This window comes from Pleurodeles waltl, chromosome 9 (genome assembly GCF_031143425.1).
Source record: "Pleurodeles waltl isolate 20211129_DDA chromosome 9, aPleWal1.hap1.20221129, whole genome shotgun sequence".
NCBI lineage: Eukaryota > Metazoa > Chordata > Amphibia > Caudata > Salamandridae > Pleurodeles > Pleurodeles waltl.
In genome coordinates, this window is record NC_090448.1 from 262,513,928 (window position 1) to 262,533,913 (window position 19,986).

A 19,986-nucleotide genomic window follows, 5' to 3' on the forward strand; every position below is an offset into this window, starting at 1 on the left:
ATCCACCTCATTGCCAATTATAATAGGCCTTGACCAAATTTGCTTAAACTTTGAGGAAATCATATGAAATGTCCAAAAGAATATAAGAAATTAGACGTTATTTTATAGAATACCAGTTTTGGCATTTTTTTGGCATGAAATGCATCCTCACCAATAGAAGTACTAAATTCATGTATGACACGAACAGCAGTTGGTTGTGTGCCATCTATTAGCATTTCTCTGGTATATCCACAATGGGATGTTTATCTGAACTCCTCCTTTATGCCATGCAGCATAATGGTGTTAGCTCTTTCATTTCATGTAACAATTATAATGTGAAATGTTAGAAATAACACAAGATTACGCTGGCATAAATGAAATTTCACCCAAGCTTACTTTATACCAGTGAGAAATTTGGTTGTTAAACTGGGGGATATGAGCGCTTCTTAAGCAACAATCACAGTCCTTGTAACGTGTTACAAGTTGGTGTGGTTTCCCCCTAACTTTTTGCCTTTAGACCTCCTGTTTTGCTGGCTTCATTTCTTGGCCTTAGGACTCTGCACACTCTATCACTGCTAAACATTGCTAAAGTACTTGTGCTCCCTGCTCAAAACATGGTCACAGTGCCTTATACTCAATTGATATAATTAATTTACTTATAAGACCTTAGTAAAGTACATAACGTGCATAGGGCCGGTAAATTAATTGCTACGAGTGGGCCTGTAGCACTTGTTATGTCACCCACTTAAGTAACCTTGCAAACCTGCCTCAGAACTTCCATTTCAGCCTGTGTGTGCAGTATTAAATTGCCATTTTGATCTGGTCAAATAAACCTTTTGCCAGACCTAAACCTTGTTTTATAAATACAGATGTCACTCCCTAAAGTAGGCCCTGTCAAGACCCACGGGCAGGGTGCAGTGTATTTAAGAAGTTGGACATGTACTTGGTAGTGAAAAACTCTTTTTTACTACTTCAAGGGATATCTCTCCCATAGAATAAGATTGGATTTGGCTTATTACTTTTTCATAAGTGTAATTTACAAATGGGAAGAGAAACTGTCTCATGTTTGGTGTCTCCGGAGTCCTAATTTTAAATTACAATTCTGAAAATGCCACTCTTAGAAATGTTGCTGTTTTTCTGTCTTAGCCATTTGGTGCTTGCACTCTGTCTCTGGGCACTTGACTGGCTATTGGTCTTTGTGTATTCCCCCTAGACAGTTCACAAAATTGGAGCTTAGGTGTACATTGATGGACCATGTGGAATGTGGGAACTGGACCCAGTCTCACACCTGAGTAGGCTGTGTCCTTTCTCTGCACAAAGTGTTGCATAGCCCTGTAGTTACTCAGGAGCCAGGGCAGGAAAGGCAGGGCATCTGTGTGCTTCAAAGACATGCCTCTAGAAGTTTCTCCCCACTTCAAAGGCACAACTGTGTATAAGAGAAGGACCTCAGACACCACTACTTTAGTACACATCTGAACCTGTAGATAGTTTACCAGGAAAAAGGACTGCTGTGCTGCTACAAGGACTGCTACTCTGCTGGAATGATACTTTGAAGGAGCTACTGCCCTGTGGTTGTGACCTGCTACCCTCTGGACCTGCATCACTTGAACCACTGAACCCAGAGTGACTCCATGGGCTAGGAGGCTGGCCTTCTGATCTAAAGCCTCAAGGACATAGCAGGCATCCAACAACAACAGTGCATCTACACCTGGACTCTGTCATTGGAGAGTGTACTCTGCCAAAATGTCCCACCGTAGTCATGAACCCTTGGAAGTGAGCTTAAGGTGAGGAACCAATGCATCACCTTTGCTGCACAGTGCGACCGCAAGCAGAACCAAAGCTTCTACTCTGCTGCATGGAATGGACAAATCACAAAGACTCGCATCACCGCCAAAGCCCGCATTGCCTTCAGAACCACCACTGCACAACGCATCCTCCGCGCAAGCCCTCACATCTCTCATCAACAGCAGCCTTGATGATGACTCCAGATTCAGCATTGCAGCTCCGCAGCTCTTTGGAACTGGTGCATCCCCCTAATGTGTGTTGCATCCACAATGCCAGAATACATTGGAAGTCCCACGGCAGGACCTTTGATACAACAGGAACTCACAGCACAGCTTTGCGCATCTCAGTGCCAGTGCATCAGACAGAGTAACTCATCTGCCAATATGTAAATCGGGCCCATTGTCCTGGTCAAGAACGACCAGATAATCACATTAGGTGGAGTTATGCCTTTCGGCTTTAAATTCTCTAAAAACATTACAATTCAATATCGTCAGTTCCACTAACTTGATTTTGGTCATTTTGGTCTTCTTTTAGGTTTACAATTTAGGTCTATTTTTGTAACCTGATGTTGGATCGTGTTTTGTGATGTTTAAACTGTTATACTGTTTGAAGTGTTGCACAAATATTGCCTCTATGTTAACTGTGACTGCGTTATGGCAAACTAATGGAGGGTTGAGCTCAAGTTAATTTTAGGTTTGTTTATGCCTTACCCTGACTAGGATGTGATTTCTGCTTGACTAGGGATCATACACAGTCAACCAGTAACCCACTTTCTAACACAGGGTGAACCACAAAAAGTTACTAAATTATGCTATGCTTAATCGTCTGGTAGTTTGCCACAAAAGCAGTCAGGCTTAATTTAGAGGCATTGCATAAAGTATTTATACAGCACACATGAAGGTGCATTACATAAGTTAAAGAAAAAAGGATTAAATCACAAGGTATAGCATAATTAAGCATTACTACTATCACTTAACTTAATGACCTTAATGAAAGAAACAATCAAAGAGCCATGTACATTTTAATATAAAGCATTCATCACCAAGTAATTCAAATGTATACAAGAAACAGATATATTTTAAAAGAATCGTACTGTCATAAGGAAAGTGCTTGGTGCAAAAAAGTGATCATATGGTGGCAAAGTCTAAATTTTACTGCCCAAAATAGTTTGACCGAAAAACAAAAGGTGTCAGGCTAATTAATTTGCAACATATAAATGAAACAATGTTGCTGAACTCAAACATACTCTGAGCAGAAAAAGAGGAATTTGGTGCCTTGATAGCAGGAGTCTTCAATGGTGTCTCGATCCCTTCAATAATGGTGAGTCATCATCAGGGTATAGGGCCTCATTATGACCGGCAGGGTCACGGTCGGACCGCAGCCAAAGTGGCTGTCTGACCACGACATTACGACCATGGCAAAAACCCCACAGTCTGACCACTGGCACAACTAGGTTGCTGAAAGTCGACAGCCTGGCGGTCTTGGTGGAAGTAATCCACCAGGCAGTGCTGCTTTCAGCCAGCCTCTGCATGACGGTAGCCGCACAATGAAAAATCTGGCAGAAAGGTGGTACAGGGGGCCTAACGGGGGCCCCTGCACTGCCCATGCATTTGACATGGGCAGTGCGGTGGCGCCCAAGGACAGCCCCGTCATGCTTTCCACTGCGCGAATTATGGGCAGTGGAAAGTGCAACGGGTGCCGCTGCACCCACCGCACTGCCACATATGAGTCAGCTCGATTACGAGCTGGCGTCAACGTTAAGGCCCTGTTCACCGCAGGGCCAGCAGGAGCAAATGCTCTTTCTGCCCACCAGCACTGCGGTGAACTCTTAATAGGGCCAGCGGTGTTCTGGCTGCACAGGTGGCCTGATGGTGGTACGAGTTTGGGGGGGCCGCCTCAGCCACCCGCCAAACTCGTAATAAGGGCCATTGTATTTTTAACATGAGCACATGAATTATGAAAACTGAAAAATCAAGACATGAAGGAGGCCTTCACCTTGATTGAAGAAGTCAATATTTGGCTTTAAAGACCTGAAAATGCTGTGTTCAATTGAGATACAGAAGCCAAGGAATTGGAATTAATCCATTAAAATATGTTACAAAGTAGCATGCACAGCCCCGTAAGCGACCAAGCCCTGGCAGAATATTAATAGTCTTTAACTTATACAATGCTAGCTTGTTGATACATTGAATGGGTAAATATACACTTTTGTGCAGGTATGCTGGTAAACGTTTTCCCTTACTTGGATGAGTCCATATTTCTAGGTAAATGAGAGAAATCTGTATTTTCTTTGAGAAGATGCTAACTTTGCAATCACAATTGTTATTGCAGAAAATGATATAAATACAACTGCAGCACCTATTGTAAAAGCAAGGCTGTTTTCTGAGTGCTAAAATAAGTGCAATCTGTTTTCACTCCAGGAGCACCTTGAATATTATGGACTTCAGTTGATTTATTGAGACAATTCCTCTATTGATTGTAACACTGCAACAACATCATATACACATTATGCTTACCTGACCCCATACTAGTTCCCCAATTCCAAGAAATATGCACCACATCCATTGGTCAAGCTGAAGAGGAGAACAACTAAAAGGCTTTCCACCAAACTGTACAATTATTATCTGCAAAACAGAAATTGGAGACATGGTCATCAATAAGGCTTTCTAGAGGACATAATATTGTAGCAGCAAAAAAAGAAATTGAATTGAAAAGTGTTTCTGTACATAAGGGAAGACATCTAGCAGAATCCTTTTCATGGTACTAGAATGTACAAGAGACAGTGTAATCTTCAGGAGACTCAGGGGTTCACTACGAGCCTGGCGGTCACTGGATCACCAGACTCGCAGATGGCGGTCGGACCGCCACCAATGCGGTGATCTCAGCGCCGCGTTAAAACTCTGGCGGTCGCACCACCAGGGAACTGCCAGCTCCATATGGATCTGAGATCCTAGTGGTTTGGAGGTGGTGGTGGTCCTAATCCGCCAGGGCAGCGCTGCCCTGGGGATTACAACCACCTTCTCCGCCAGAGGTTTCATAGCGGTACCACTGCCATGTAAATGCTGGCAGAGAGCGGGAAGAGGGGGCCCTAGGAGGGCCCCTGCACTACCCATCTACTTGGCATGTGCAGTGCAGGGGCCCCCTGGCCAGCACCATCGCAATGTTCACTGTCTGCTTTGTGAGGGTGCTGGTGCACCCTGCAGGTGACAGCATTGCCACCGGCTCGATTACGAGTCAGAGACGATGCTGTAGCCTGTTTCCCACTAGGCCAGAGGGCGGAAACTCAGGTATCTGCCCACTGACCTAGTGGGAAGCTCTTAACGGGGCCAGTGTGGAGGTAGCCTGTGTGGTGGCAACCTTCCCGTTGCACGTTCGACAGACAGTAAAAATTGTTCGCCGAACTCATAATGACCCCCTCAGTCACTAAAAAAATAGATGTTGAAGTGTGGAGAGGAGAATGTTTAACTGAACAAATACAATAATTTTGAGGAAGAAAACCATTAGAGGTTTCTGTCAAACTACTTGCTAATATTCCTCTTTTTTGAAGAAAAAGACTACACATTGATCTCATTGATTTCAAATTACTGTCTACAAAATGTTTATTATGCATATCAGAAGATAGTTAATCTGGACCCTTTGGAAAACATCAGAATTATAAGGTGTACCTGTTTTTCCTTGACTCTTTGGTATTTTTCTGTAGCTTCAATAGAATACAGAGAATGTGACAGTGTTAATGGCAAATCAAACATCCACTGGGCATACTTAGGCCAGGATGTGCATAATTGAATTTATGTGTGAACAGTGATGAGTGTGTCCGAAATAGGTGGATTACTTGTGAATATGCACTGGTTCACTGAGCTCCCTAATCCACCCATTTATTTACAGAGGTTTTCAGGATGTTCTGCCATAATTTGTGTATTGTTTAAATTTCATGGAGAGGAATGCTGGCGCTGGCAGAACAATAATCTGCCCCCATCAAAGCTTGTAGTGGGGTAAGATGGCCTGTTGCAAGTGATATGTGTTATGGCTCACTCACCGACATAAACAATAGATAATGTTGAAGCCAATATGTTAATTAGAGATATTAATAAGTGTTTATGCATTTTGAATAATAATAATAATAAATTGTAGACATAAATAATGTAGAGAACTAATGTGCATGTTTGAAAATGTGCCCTTGGAGAGTGGTCACCAAGATTTACAAATGCACTAATAAAATGAATAACATGTATGAAATATAGAAAATGTATTAAAATAATGTAATAGTATGTCATATTGAGATATATAACATATGTTTTGCATTATATTGTAGAGTTAACTTAGCTGAAGTTGTGGCCTAGTTTTGCGAGGCCTCATGCAGAAGCTGAATTACTAGCACAATGTAGAGAAGCTAATTTGCTGAATTGACCCTGAACTGCTTATTGTTTGATCAAATCTGCGCAGCAAAAATCCTATGCGTAAACCAACGGACATGAGATGATGGAATCATAAATGTAACAAATACTGTGTAAAGCAGATGAGATGTACTTTCCCAGGACTTGAACAATGGAGACACTGACTGGAGAAGAAGATGCAACATTTTTGATACCTGACGAGCCAGATGATGAGAACATCGGACAGTAAACCAATGAGAATCGTTTAATACTAGAATTCATAGATTTGAAGAACTGAAAGTATTGGGTAGCGCCATAACTGTTGACTAATTGACCAATTAGGAATTGGGGGATAGTCTGGGTGACTTTGATATAATGACGTGAGAGAAGGAGAGAGTTCAGTTGTTAGGGGCAGATGTTGGAAGAGATATTGGATAGAAGAGATTCGCGTTTCTGTCATTGGGCTCAAGCTCTTGAGAGCCTGATGTGATGCTGATCGATTGATGACTTGAAGATGAAGATTGACTTTGTTGCTGATCCATACCGTGGATAGGTAGCTATGACAATGTGACTGATTGACTTTTTGTGCCTTTTCTTTTTAGGTACCATCTGCTCTGTTTTATAGTTTTTCTCCTAGTTAGATGTTTTTCCAAATTCATGTTCTAAACTGTTTTCACATGAAGTCCCACATGCTAATGCTAATCTGGGTTAGGTAGGGTTCTTATTCTGAGACATTGACATATATGGCGACAATTGATTGACGGACTGTTTTGCTTAACTCTGCTACTCATGTTAACATATTCATTGTTATTGGGTTATGTTGAGGCATTAGAACGCATGTTTTCTCAAGTTCTAATTAGATTAAGTTATTGGTGGTCACAAATTAATTAATCTTGAGTGAAATTGAATAAAGTTTGATTTAACCTCATGACTTAGTATTGTAACCAATAGGGAAATAAAATTGCTAAATGTATACTGAGTTGTGGTTTTTCATGAACATTGAATAATGTTTTTGCTTATTGGTTATAGGTTTGTGTATTGATTATGGCTGCACATTGGTTACACCGTAGCTAGGATATTCCAAGCGAATCAAAATGTTCATCGACCTATAGGCGTCCCCTTGTAAGTTTACTTACTAAGGACCAGGCGCACTAGCAATAGCCTATTGTGCCTGCTTTGTGTATGTTCAGTTAGAGACATAATAATCTACATGTTATGTCTATTTGTAGGGGCAGGTCAAGGCACAAGAAGATTGTCAAAGTCTTTTATCCTAGATAAAACCAACATACTATTTCACCTTTATATGCCATATACCCCCTCAGTTCCTGGGCTGCAGAATATAAAACAATAAAAATGGAAAAAGAGGGGATCAATTACCCACTGTTTAATTATCAACAATGCCACCATTAATTGTCACTGGACACTCAGTAATTCAGGAAATGTATTTTCACTTTTAGTACAGAAATAGTAGCTATGATGCAACGCCATCACCATGAAATCGATACATGAATATACATACAAAATCTTGAACATAAACTAATCAAAACATATTGTAGCCCATCAGATTCCTTGTAGCTTTCAGAATTTATATCAAAGTGGTTATGCCAAGCCTTTTGGAGTCTGGTCACTCTAGCACCTTTCCCACTTTTGAAGCACATCCTGTTTGCCTCACTGCAAACTACCCCACTGTCCATAATTTTTAGTAAAATTCAAAATAGAAACATCTTTAACTCCCTTGAAAAAGCTTGGAGAGTTTGTGACACACCTAGAGGTGGGTTTAAGGTAATGAGCAGTCTCCTCCCACTCAACCTGTTTAAAATGGTTAAAGAGCCACCTTCCTCCTCCACTTAAGCTATTTCCAGAAGGCTAAAGTTTGTTTTGGGATCAAAATATCCCTCTTTTTCATGTGTATCTTATAACTATAAAACTATAGGAGCACAGACCTCCCACTGGTCCATTTTAAGATAGTGCAGTTCCTACACAATCCTAAACTGTACTGCTTGGGTTAAGTTGGGTCACATTTTTCCTCGAACCATTCTGCCAGTCCCAAGACATTTTCCCTTCAAAGCAGCATCAACAGGGCAGCTGCAGGGAAGCCAATGCTAATTAGTCAGCTAGGACTTCAGGCAGAGAGAGTATAACTTTTTCAAAAATACTTTCCTGTATAAATCCATCTCCTCATTGGATTTGATTTTTAGTAACTATCAAACACAATGATTGAACCATCTCAGTAGCTTATTCCAAGCCCAAGATAATCGATTCACACATTAAGTGCACTTTATTTTTTTCTTCATAGAACCAGCAATAGCCCTAACACTTAAAAATAGTCTTTTGGAGTCTGGTCACTCTAGGAACATGCAAACATTTAGGCCTTACATATTCCACTTTTAAATACCAGGCACCCTTTCTTATGGGCTACAAAGTCGACTTACTTAGGGGCATAATTAACAAACTTCTGTTGCTGTGCTGCACTGCATGAAAGGGAGAGAGAATCATATGGTACAATCCTGTTCACTGCCTGCACAATGTGCTGCCTAGCACCAAAGCAGGCACTCTTGCACCACGGGGCAAGGGTGACTGTGTTGTAGGCAGGATTGTTTTAGTGCAGGAGGGGCACCTTCCTGCATAAAAACAATCCTCAGACACATTTCCCTCTTTTTAAGTGTGCTGTAGAATGAAGCACACTTACAAAGAGGAAACAACAAGGAGAAGTAAAGATGTTTCTCCTTGTCGTGCCTCTTGGAGGCAGACGTACAATTCTGACACATTCCCAGACCTACTACACTTGGTAAATGTGGGAATTCATCAGACTACATGGGTGGATGTGTGGGAAGCCTGTAGGCTTAAAGCCACAATTTCCCCGTCATACTAGTGAATGGCACAGTAGATGCAGTAATCCACAGGCATTTACCTTTCAATGCCATTGGTGTATTTTCTTACCCTATACACTTTGCTCTTCCTGGGAAGTTAAATATGCCAATTGGTTAGTAGCTATTTTTGCCATGTTTGTCAGAGTACATGCACTGGAGACTGAACAGTAGTACCAGAATTAGAACAAGCATTTGCAATGCAATAGGTCTTGCATTTGCTTGAGTTGAGCTATTGGCATTCATTGTAAATTCATAACTGGACTTTCCTTGCCACAAATTTTTTTAACCGTGCCACATAATTTCGTCTTTTCCTGCCATATAAGTCCAGTGGCCCTGCGTACAACGAAAGCATTCCCATTTACCGTATTCCTCTATCTGCAGCAAAAAATGAAAATGTTGCCATTTAGCATCCTAACTTAAATCTGCCATGCTAATTCCAATAGAATACCACTTTCACCACCCCACCATCAGAGTTGCTGGCTGGCTAACACAATTCCCAAAAATAAGACACAAGACAGCCACAGAGGAGAAATTAACTAGAAGGGTCACCCAAACACATCAATAGTGTTCCAACAGTTATGGTGTAATAAGGATGTTAAGTTGGTCTAAAGTATGATCATAATTGTAAGAAGGAGAGATTAGGAAGCAGTTTACAGTTAAAAATAAGTCCGCACATACGGCTGCCGGCCACCTGCCCTCCAACTATTTATAAGCCTGGTCTTTTCCAACCACAGATCAGCTGAATCACAGCATTAACTAGTTTTCATGGCATGCACGTGAAATTATAAGTCTTATCCAAAGACAATCAATAAGTCAAGCAGAGCTGCTTTCACAGGCTCCTGGCATCAACATAAGATATCCAGTGCCCACAATCCGACAGGCCTAATGAACAGCGCAGCAACACACAGAACACTCCTATTTGCAGTATGGCACCAGAGGTATATTCATGTTTGCAATCTACACTATAGGCACATACAGCTGCCAGCCGAACTCTCGTCATCCAAAGTAATGGGGCAAAGCCAAGCACACCCTCTCCACTGACAGTTCTGAAACCAGTAATACGCCAAACTACAGTGAAAAAAAAAAAAAAAAAGTGCAGTCTGCTGCCTTAATACCAGCCACCAAATCACGAACAGGATGGTCAAATACTTCAAAAAAATAATGTAATGACAGGTTTTCCACTGCAAAGACACCAGGCAATTTTTAAATTGCATTGGTAGGTTAAGTCTTATGTTTTATCCTATTTCATTAAAAAGGATGCCAAAGACAGTATTTTGCTATTAGGCTGTGCTAATGCTTCTGTTTTCAATAGAAATATACACCAAGGTATTGTCTCCTGTTGCGATTTCAGAATAACATTTACTGATCAGGGAAGAACTGCCTGTAGCACGAGGCAGCAGGTTTGCGGTTGCCTCTGTGCCTGGGACACAATTCGGTGCCCACTCTCCTTCTCTCTGCAATGGCTGCCTGCTTGCACAAAAGTGAATATTCCTTTCACGGAGAGGCCTGCCCTGTTGAAACAAACACCAGGCTGCGTGCATGCCTCCGGGGTAAGATTGCATCGTCTATGCTTAGCTCCCTGGCGTATTTTCACAGTGAATTCCAAGCTTAAATGCAATCACCCAAGAATCCCTCCCTACAGCAATCCGGCCATTCCACATTGGTTCTAATGCAGAAGCAAGCACAAACAAAACAACCCAAGCACTGCCAGTAGAATCAGAAAATGAAATTGCAGTTTCCAGCTTTTAAAAAGACAGTCATTCCCAGACTACTAAAAAGACTCAGCACTGACTCAAATTAACAAGCATTTGGAATGCAATAGTCTTGTGTTTGCTTGAGTTAGAGCTCATAGCGTTGTAAATTATTGACTGGACTTTTATTTCCACACAGACTGAAAATAACAAAAGGACGAGAGCGAGGGTGAGCTGGCCCTGGAAATGCCCCCCTCTGCTGTTGGTTTATGTTTACAGAGGGAGCTGGTGGGGAGGAGTAACTGAACAAGCACCCACACTGTTGAGGTGAAACAGGCAAATGCCCAAAAAAAGTCCCTTACAGAAGAGATAAACAGGACATAGTGAAATTAAACAGTACTTTGTGCTGCTCCCACAGTGAAAAAAGGCAGGACAAAGAGGCAGAACTGACCACTAGCAAGACAGGATTTTTGAAGGACACTGCAACTAACAAATTAAAATGCTGGGACTCACTCTATAGTATACTTAAAAGTATGCACCAGGCCGAACGCTACCACTTGACCTAAAACAGCAGCATCAGTCTTATAAAACGGGGGTGACCACGGAAAAAGAGGCACTTTCTCACACATTCTATCTGTCTAGTTGTGTACAAATGAATAGGAAACAGATCATTATACACAAACATGCACACACGCACACACACACACACACACACACACACACATTGATTCTTTATACCAATCCTGAACATCTAGTACATGAAATATACCTCCATACATTTTCAAAATATCTCGAGTCCCACCTTTTCTAGTCAGAATGCGGGGCACTAACTATTTGGTCTGTGGACCAATTCTAATTCTTCCTAGAACAGTTCTTCTGCAATGTTTACAAACACCTGTCAAGTACCAAAGACCAAGCCCATGATCTGCAATAATATGACTGCTGTTAAGAGTGGGTCAAATGAGTATACAACAGACTACCATACTCTCAACTAGAACGTAGCCGGTACCTGTACTAGCATTAGGCTGTATGCAGGAACCCTTAATTCTGCATTGACCATCCCAAGCCAATCGATAAAAAGAATCCGATGCAGTGATTTTCACAGGCATGTTTTCATATTGCCTTGCAAACCAATAATACATTTTGTAGTAGTGTTACCTGTATTCCAAAAGTGCCCAAAACAATTACACAAAAGATAGGGTTCTTAAAGATGCCTTCAAAGACATTTCTCTCCCCATGGATTTTACGAGCGTTGATTTCATTGAATAGCTGCATCAGGACAAAGGTGTTGAAGATGATGGTGTAGTGTTCAGAAGGAGGGGAGTGTAGTGGAGCGTTCCTGCCGCTGTCGATCGTAAAAATCTTTTCACCTTAAAATAAAACAATAGAAAAAGCATGATCTCTTGGTAAACTCACCATCATTTATTTTAAAGTCACATTTAATATGTTCTAGTTCCAATATAGAGAAGTTTGTGAATTAAACCGCAATAAATCTGCACAAATAATCAGGCAAATTATTTTTTGTAGAATATGACAGAACAGATGGAGATGGAGAAAATGTACATTCAAAGCAATGCTGCCTACCATTATTGTAATAATTGTTGGAATTTTTGTTAAATGCTCACCACGAAAAAAGGCAAATAGAGAGTCCTACAAGAGAATATTCTATTGTGTGTGAGCTCTTAAAGAACATTATACAATTTAAAATTCATCTGAGAGCGCAGAAAACGGTGGATCACAAATACCCATTTGTTGCAAATGATTCGCTGTGGACAATTTAAACCAGATATTACACAAGGTGACCCATTATTTATGGTTCTATGGTCCTATCACCAGTTACCTTTCACTTTATCCACTCAAATGTATTTCATCCAAGAGCTGTGCGAAATAGTTGGTTTTTCATAGCATGTTGCTTTTCAGATTGTTTTCACCATAATTGTTTACGGTACTTAAGGTGACAGGTCATTCAGAACTTGATTACGAATTTTGCAGAGGGAGGGTAAATCCGCCTCCAACTAAGCACTTGCACGTGACTAACTTTGATTGATTTGGAGGTAGTGTTAGAAGTGGTAACACGAGTTTCTCTGAAGGAGAGAAGGCATCTGCTGGCTGTATTCATCCCGCACATCAGACCATGCTGCCCTTAAAGTGAGAACGGAGGATGGATGGCCATTCAGATATGACAGTACCCTTCATCATTATTATTATTCTTGGGCCTCATGGACGAGTGAGTGATCAGACTTTTCCCTGCCTTACAAAATGAGCAGGCTGTGGACCTTTCTTTTCGTTTCATATGCAGCATTTCAGGACAAGAGAATCAGAGGCACTATGCATAGGTTACCCGTGCTAAATGTCCCTTCTGGCAAAGTTTGCATTTGTTACTTGCATGTTGTGTCCCCTTCTGTGTGTTCTCCATGGGAATCAAGTTCTGCATGTCAGCTCTCACCTGAAGGATGAGCCTTGGTTCCCAGTTGTTGTGTAATGGATTTTTGGAGACTAGTCACAACTACTACTACTACTGGAAAGTTGAGCTCACATTATGTTATGGATATTCAACTTCCAGGCCGTGTTACCCTGAGCACTACCTTTTCTGCAATCACCAGTCACAACATTAGCTCAATGCTAGAAGTGTATTGGACACCATGGCACAGATTCTGAAACCTGTCACCCAATGCAGGGCAGCAGCCAAAAATGCTGTGCTGTGTTGCATGACAGGGAGACAGCAGGAGAGCACCATATCCACATAGATATGACACTCTCCTCCCATCTCCCTAGAGCCTGTGCTGATTTCAGCTGGCTTGCGCCACACACACACCTTAACTTCATAGTGCAAGGGTATGTGAGTGAGCCTAGCATAGGGTTTGTAGAGGAACAGTATCCTTCCTGTACAAAATACTTTGCCTAGCACATTGAAATGCTTTTCCTACTTTGAATGTGTGCTATATAGTGCAGCACACATGGAAAGTCAGAAAAGCATGGAGAAATGAGAACATTTCTCTGTTTTTTGTCTGCTATTCAGTGGCATTAATTTTTGGTGCTAAACCCTTTCTATTGATGTTTGAGAATAAGGTTTAGCATCAAAAAGCATGGGTGGTAGCACGGGCACACCCTTGTACCACCCATGTAACGCCCCGTTGATGCAAAGTAATGCAAAGCAGCGTTATGTACTGCTTTGCACTATTTTGTCATACAAACCAAAGCAAATACTAATTTGCATTGGTTTGTGAATCTCAAAAAAGGTTTAGTGTCGGTTTAGCGTTACAAAAGTAACATTAACCCGGCACTAAACCTTTGAGAATCTGTACCCGTGTGCAAAACACAAACTGAGTCAGCCTAGCAATGTAGACTCTTCCACTCCCTTCCCTTTTCACCATATACGGCCTTACTGTAGGAAGCTGGCTCTGCATAGACTAAATCAAAATCAGATCTAGTGTATACAAAGTCCAGGGATTCCCCACAGGATTGACAGAGGCTTAAGTAGATTATACTAATGCTCTATTTTGTGGTAGTGTGATCAAACAGTTAGGCTTATAAGAGGGTAGTGCAAAACATTTGTTGTACACACACAGACAATATGAGAAGCACACACTCAATGACTAAACTCCAGACCAATTAATTTTATTTATAGCAAAACTATCTTTTGTTAATTTATTTCCAGAACCACAAGATTCAAGTTGCAGGTAAGTACATAAGTTAATAAGTATTTCACACAGGCATCAATACCACTTCGATTGCAATTGGTAAGTTGTACAGTTTTTTAATGAATGGCAATAAACTGTTTTAAAAGATGACACTGCAGTTTTCAGAACAGTTCCTGGGGGAAGAAAAGTTAGTACATTTTTGCAGGTAAGTACAACACTTACATTTCCAGTCTCCAGGGGTTAGGATGTCCACAGGTTGGGGTTCAAGTTAACCCCAAACACCCACCTCCAGAAACACAGGGCCGGCCAGAGGAAGAGGTCAAATTTGAGGCAAATTTAACATGGGCTCTTACAGAGACTGGGGGCACTCAATTTCAGATCTGCTGGCAGGTAAGTAAGCACATCTTCATAAGGCAGAGTTGGGAAGTTAAGAGGAGCACCGGGGGCCACAGGTAGGCACCAAACTTACACCATCAGTGGCACAAAGGCGGCCAGACACAGGGTGCAAACAGAGCATCGGGCTCCCAATGCTTTCGCCTAGATGCTAAACCTTTTTTGAGATTTGTAAACCAATGCAAATTAGTATTTGCTTTGGTTTGTGTGACAAAGCAGTGCAAATCAGTACAAAATGCTGCTTTGCATTACTTTGCATCAAGGGGACATTACATGGGTCCAGGGGGTCGATTCAGGAAAACCACAGACTGGACAAGTAGGAGGGCTGCCTGCCTTCTGAACATTGCAGCCCCTGTGGTCATGTTCTCCAAGGCCTCGGGGCTTCGGGTGCAGTGTACCTTTAGGCGTCAGATATTTTCGTCCGGAGCGTTTGCGGTCAGGGGGGTCCTCTGGATTCCCACTGCAGGCATCGTAGTGGGGGGCAGGAGAGGCCAACCCTGGGTGGGTACTTGCTCGGGATCGCCTGGGGATCCTCTCTAGCCATTTGGGACACCTGGACACGGGCTGTGGATGTCAGATGCAAAGTGGTCAGGACTTGCGTATCTGGGGAGGCTCTGAAAACCTTTAATGTAATTTCTTCTTGGGCAAGGCCACTGTCCTCAGGAGTTCTAGGTCCTCTGTGATGCAGGGCAGTCTTCTGGAGCTTGACACAAGTCGCCGGTCAAGCAGGGTGCGTCACTTTCTTGTTGCAGGTTCTCTGAAGCAGGAGACAGGCCGGTAGGGCTGGGGCCAAGCCAGTTTGCGTTTTCCTTCTTCTCTGCTGGAGTTTCAGCTTAGCAGACCTTCATGATGACTTTGGTTCTGGGGAGCCCTTAAATCCTAGATTTAGCAGCATTACAGGGGTCAGAGGCCAATGGCTTCTGACCCTGAGGGGGGCTACACCCTTCTTGTGTCCCCCCCGTTTGGGGAGAGGGACACAATCCTGGCCCTATTGGTCTGTGTCCTCCAAACCAAGATGGAGGATTCTGCAGGGACAGGGTCACCTCAGCTCTGGACTCCTTAGAGGTGGTCCTAGCTGCGGTGGTCACTCATTCCTGATGTCCCTAATTTTCCTGCCGGGCTTGCTGCCAAAAGTGGGGCTTTGTCTTGGGGGTGGGCAACTCCACTAGCTAGGGTGCCCCGGGCACGGTAACAAGAGGCCTGATCCTTTGAGGCTCACCACCAGGTGCTACAGGTCCTGCAGGGGAGAGGTGTGAAGCACCTCCACCCAGAGCAGGATTTGTTTCTTGCCACCAAGAGCATAAAGGCTCTTACCCCGTGGGGCCAGAAACTCGTCTCTTAGTGGCAGGCTGACACAGACCAGTCAGTCCTGCACTAAAGGATTTGGTAAAATACAGAGGGAATCTCTAAGATGCCCACTAGGTGCATTGTTCAAAAATTCCAACACTGGCACTAGTGCAGGTTTATTGTGCTGAGAAGTTTGATACCAAACTTCCCAGTATTCAGTGAAGCCATTATGGAGCTGGGGAGTTTGTAATAACAAACTCCCAAACCATATACTCAATATGGATACACTACACTCACAATGTCTAAGAATGGAGTTAGCTCATGCAGCTATGCCCTCACGTGAGGGGGCTGCCATGTCGACTTTGCCTTTTTCTCCCCACCAGCACACACAAGCTGCAAAGGAAGTGTGCATGGGATGGTGAGATGTCCCCCAGGGTGGCACAATACATGCCGCAGACCTTGGGGACCTTCCCCTGCCTCAGGGCGTTTGGTTCTATAGGTACCTTTTACAAGGGACTTATCTGGGTGCCAGAGGTATGCCAATTGTATAAACAAGGGTACAGGTTTTGGGAAAGAACACTGGTGCAGGGGCCTGTTAGCAGGATCCCAGTACACTCTCAATCAAAGTTGACATCAATATCAGGAAAAAGTGGAGGGGTAACCATGCCAACAAGGGCACTGTCCTACACTTACCCTATAGCCTTATCTTTTGTAAGTGTTATGAATGATGATGATTAACCTTAGGATGATCTGCATTTACCAGTAATAAACATTCCTGAAAATGAGTTGCAAATCTAACATTCATGACAATGAGGACTATTAATCCCTGCATCTGATGCCTGGTTTTCAGCCCAAAAAAAATGTTTCACAGGTGATTCTGTATCTTCAATAACTATGGAAAATGAGCCAACCTCAAAAATTGTTCTCCTTTAATCATTATCACACAGTATCTTTCTGACAGTGCAAGATTCATTGGAGAATCAAAAGAAATTGTATGCTACAGTTCAGGAGCCATTAGTAACTGCTCAAAGTACCAAAGAGGCTTAGGATGCAAGACTAGCCACAAAAAGAACAGACAGTAATATATTCTTGAACATCACTGTGACAAGTTGAGTTGTCGGTTCACTGGAGTGTGAGCCTTGGTCATGCAGCAACTATAATTCTTGTCAGGGTAAGCACAAACAAACCCCGAATTAATCTGTGCTCTCCCTCTGGTAGCCTGGCACAGAGCAGTCAGGCTTTAACTTAAAGGCGATGTGTAAAATGTTTTTGCAACACTTCGACTAGTAAAAGAGTGAAAACACTGGACAAAAAAGGATCGCACATCATGTTAGAAAAGTAGAAATCAATTTAACAAATAAAACTAGATAAAAATAACGAAAATTAATCAGTAGAACTTGAGTTATGGATTTTTAAAGAATAAACTGTAAAATAGTGCTTAGAAGCAAAAGGTGCCAACTAGGGGATATCTGGTTGCGCTGGACTGGGACAGACTCAAACGTTCTAGCCAACAGTGATGGAGCATTGTATGGCTCCAGGGATGCAGTTCATCTCTCTAAACAAAATATATAATTCCTGGATTTGGAACGTTGTATGGATCTGAGACAAAGATGTGCCAATGCGATGGGCTGGTTTTGAGATGCAGTGAGGCTGCAGTAGGAGGTCCTGTTGCATCGATGTTGAGAATCCCATCAATGGGACTTGTGATGTGAAGGCAGCTGCCTGGGATTCATTGCACAGAGGAGGGGATGCATTGGTTCTGATGAGTGATAAAGTTGAGGTTGTTGTCAAGGCTGCTGTCAATGAGGGATGCAAGGTCCTGCTCCAATGAAGTGTAATATGTGGTGGTTCCGAAGGCGAGGTTTAGAACCCAAGATGCGTGATACTGCCGTGATGCAAGTCTTCTGAGTTAGTCGAATCCACGCAGCAGCAGTGATGCTTTGGTTCTGATCGAGGATGCGCTCCTCAGCAGGGAAGATGCATCAGTTCTGCTGGAAAGCACAAAACGCCCACTTGCAAGGGTCCAGGACTGCAGTAGCACAACTTGGCAGGGTAGACTCACAGATGGCAGAGTCTAGGTGCAGAAGTAGGGTGGTTGGAAGCATTTTATTTCCCTAAATCTTCAGATCAGGAGGCTGGATAACTAGCCCTTCGAGTCACTCAGGCCCTCATTACAACCCTGGCGGTCAGTGTTAAAGCGGCGGTAATACCGCCAACAGGCCGGCAGAAAAAAAATGGGATTACGACCACGGCGGAAACCGCCAACATAGACAGCCACTTTAACACTCCGACCGCCACGGCGGTACAAACAAACCGTGTGGCGGTAACAGCAAACAGACAGGCGGAAGACAATGTACCGCCCACCCTATCACAAGATGCCAATCCGCCACCTTTTCCGGGGCGGAACCAATGCGATCAAAAACACGGCGGTAACAGTACACAGAAGGGGAAATCACTCACCTCTCCACACCCCACGAGGAACCAGGACGCCATGGAGCTAGATCCTGCCGGCGATCATCTTCCTGCTCCTCTATCAGGAGCTCCAGAGACGGCAGTGACGACCACGGTGAGTACTGCACCTACAACAAAGGAGAGGAGGGGGGGGAGGGAAAAGAGAGTGACACACACACACACGCAACATGCAACACCCCTACCCCCACCCTCACCCACAACACCATACACACAAATACATGCTTGAACATTACATATACACCCCCCACCCCCCATTCAATAACGCAAGGACAAAAGGAATTGATTTGAACGATTGTAATCAATAAAAATCCAGTAGTCAAAACTATAAATACAGTAAATACAATTATGTACACAAACTACACAAGTCTGGATAGTGCACCAATCATTGTCCGTGGACCACTGGGCCAGAAATGCATGGGCGAGGCCCACACTCAATACCTGACTCCAAACGGAGAGAACACTGGAGGGGCATCAGATGGAAAATAAACAGGCACCTCAGGGGGAGGGGGGCACCTCAGCCTGATGAACACACGACGCCACTGCTCCACGAGGGGGCTCCATGCCCATTGATGTATCATGGGGAGTGCAAAGCCACAGTCTCTCAAGTCTCTCAAGTGGGTAGTTCGCCCACTGCTTTATCCTAGGGAGTGCAAAGCCACAGTCTCTCAAGTCTCTCCAGTGAGTGGGTTGCCCACTGCTTTATCCTGGGGAGTGCAAAGCCACAGTCTCCCAAGTCTCTCCAGTGGGTCGTTTGCCCACTGCTGCATCCTGGGGAGTGCAATGCCACAGTCTCTCAAGTGGATGCCTTTCTCCACTGGTTCTGGAGGGGGCTTGGTGCCCAGAGTGCTTCATCCTGCCAAGGACAGAGGTAGTGGATGTGATACTCCACTGGTTCTGAAGGGGACTTGGTGCCCAGAGTGCTTCATCCTGCCCAGGACAGAGGTAGTGGATGTGATACTCCACTGGTTCTGGAGGGGGCTTTGTGTCCAGAGTGTTTCATTGGACGAATGAGCACTGGGGATGGCAGTCATGTCTGCGGTGGTGCCACTGGCTCAGTTTGTTGCGAGCCGCTGGTAGTGCTTGCGGAGATGTCAGTAACGGTGGTGCTTGTGGCGGGCTCTGTGGCAGCGGTGCTGGCGGCGGGCTCAGTGACTGCGGTGCTGGTGGCGGGCCAAAGACAGCGGTGCTGGTGGCGGGCTCTTTGGCGGTGCAGATGGTGGTGCAGATGGTGGTGCAGGTGGCGGTCTTCTCCGGCGTACAGGTTGGCGTTGACGTGGACAGAAGGTGTGACACTGGTCCCTCAGTCGGTGCCACAATGCCCTCTCCTGACCTGCCCTTCAGTTTCTGGTCCTTCCCCACCTTGGATGGTGGCGCAGCTGTCTTGCCACTATCCCCTTTCATTTTCCCCGAGCCCTTGATGGCAGGTGTTTTCTGCTTCTCCCTCTGGGATGTGGGCAACTTTTTAAGTTTTGCAGGTGGCGGAATGTCCTTGCCC

The 19,986-nt window shown here is 43.7% G+C and overlaps 1 protein-coding gene across 6 annotated transcripts in view; it reads right to left on the bottom strand.

Moving 5' to 3' along the window:
* The window catches only part of ATP2B2 (ATPase plasma membrane Ca2+ transporting 2), a 1,884,743-nt gene that overhangs the window by 81,896 nt on the left and 1,782,861 nt on the right, over positions 1 to 19,986 (bottom strand). For all 6 annotated transcript variants that reach the window (XM_069206673.1, XM_069206670.1, XM_069206668.1 and 3 more), the window contains 2 exons: positions 11,857 to 12,068; positions 4,281 to 4,388 (listed from right to left, as the gene is read on the bottom strand). In XM_069206673.1, coding sequence (XP_069062774.1) covers positions 4,281 to 4,388; positions 11,857 to 12,068 — 320 coding nt within the window. The remainder of the gene's footprint in view (positions 1 to 4,280; positions 4,389 to 11,856; positions 12,069 to 19,986) is intronic.